We start from the raw sequence: 1,731 nt of genomic DNA on the forward strand, positions 1-1,731 counted from the left end.
CACACACACACGGACACACACACACACACACACACGGACACACACACACACGGACACACACACACACACGTTCATCTGTCAGTGAACACACTCATGAGGAGAAACAGACGAAAAGATCAAGAGAGAGCTGAACACTTACAAACACGGGTCGAGGTTCGTAACACTCCTCAAACAGCCTGTCGATGGCAAATAACGCCGCCTGACAGAAACAAACACCAATAAATGTTCATAGAGAAACAATACAGAAATAAAGCATGTACAGGAATCCAAATATCATCTTTTTGTTTTCCACTTTTCTCACAATTTCTACCCGATAAAATATATATATTTTTTTTTTAAATACATGTTTATGAAATTTTAGAGATTTTATACATTTCCATGATTTCTCCAGATCTAGAAATCATTTAAAAAGAAATTAGAAAAAAATAAAAAGAGGCTTCCTCATATATCCAGTCCTGGTTCTTCAGGGACAAAAATGAATTAAAATAAAGAATGTCTTGATTTTTAAGATGTTTTAGCTTACTTAAACGCTTCTTTTGTCTTCTTATAAATCATTTTACTCATCTTGAGGCTCCTGGTTGAGAATTTATTAACTGCCAATTTTTTATTTGTGTGAATAAATATACACACATGCATGTATGCATATATATACTGTATATATATATATATATATATATATAAAATTGGCAGTTAATAAGTTTAATTAAATTAACACTATTTTATTAATTAAACTTTAAAGGGGTGGTTGATCAGCTGTTCGAAGGTTTGATTGTGTTTATGGGGTTTTGTGTTTATGAACTTTGAAGATATTGTTTATGCTCTAACAGCAACATTACACACTAACTAAAGTTAAAACCACAGAAACGCCTGACTGATGCTCAGATGAAGGTGGTCTGTGTCAGATCGTACGAGAGTTCGGCTGTACCTTTGCGTTCGCTGTATCAAAGATGGTTTCCACCAGCAGAACATCAGCGCCTCCGTCCATCAGACCCTTCACCTGCTCCGCATACGCCTCTGCCAGCTCATCAAACGCTAAACACACACACAACACGCGGTCAGTCTTACTGATGTTCCTGTAGTCAGGTCTCTCCACCGATGGAGACACTGACAGCGTTTTATTGGTGGGACCCACGGCTCCTGCTACAAACCGCTTACAACCTGCCAACAACAACACCACCAACGTCACAAACACACACACACACACTATGATCAGAGACGGACGTCTGTGTGACCTGTCTGTGCAGAGACATCATCCGCAGCTCTCCGGGCCAGTTCTGCAGATGCTTTATTCAGCCGATACGCCTGAAACACAACAGGCATCACAGGCTGCTCACAGACACACACACACAGATAGACACAGACACACACACACAGATAGACACAGACACACACACACAGATAGACACAGACACACACACACAGATAGACACAGACACACACACACAGATAGACACAGACACACACACACAGATAGACACAGACACACACACACAGATAGACACAGACACACACGCACACACACAGATAGACACAGACACACACACACACACAGATAGACACAGACACACACACAGACAGCAGACAGACACATAGACACACAGACACACACACAGACACAGACAGACACATACATAGACACATACACAGACAGACACACATAGACACACAGACACAGACACATACACACATACACAGACAGACAGACACAGACAAGACACCCACACACACACA

General features: G+C 41.0%; 1 protein-coding gene across 1 annotated transcript in view; it reads right to left on the reverse strand.

The window, feature by feature from the left end:
• Window positions 1-1,298, reverse strand: part of mtr (5-methyltetrahydrofolate-homocysteine methyltransferase) — a 15,320-nt gene extending 14,022 nt beyond the window's left edge. The window contains 4 exon segments of the mRNA XM_016468358.1: window positions 140-199; window positions 926-1,032; window positions 1,066-1,158; window positions 1,233-1,298. Of these exon segments, the coding sequence (XP_016323844.1) occupies window positions 140-199; window positions 926-985 (120 nt within the window). The 5' untranslated portion in view covers window positions 986-1,032; window positions 1,066-1,158; window positions 1,233-1,298.
• Window positions 1,299-1,731: the final 433 nt, after the last annotated feature.

Source organism: Sinocyclocheilus anshuiensis, unplaced genomic scaffold (genome assembly GCF_001515605.1).
Source record: "Sinocyclocheilus anshuiensis isolate Anshui unplaced genomic scaffold, SAMN03320099.WGS_v1.1 scaffold652, whole genome shotgun sequence".
NCBI classification, from domain to species: Eukaryota; Metazoa; Chordata; class Actinopteri; order Cypriniformes; family Cyprinidae; genus Sinocyclocheilus; species Sinocyclocheilus anshuiensis.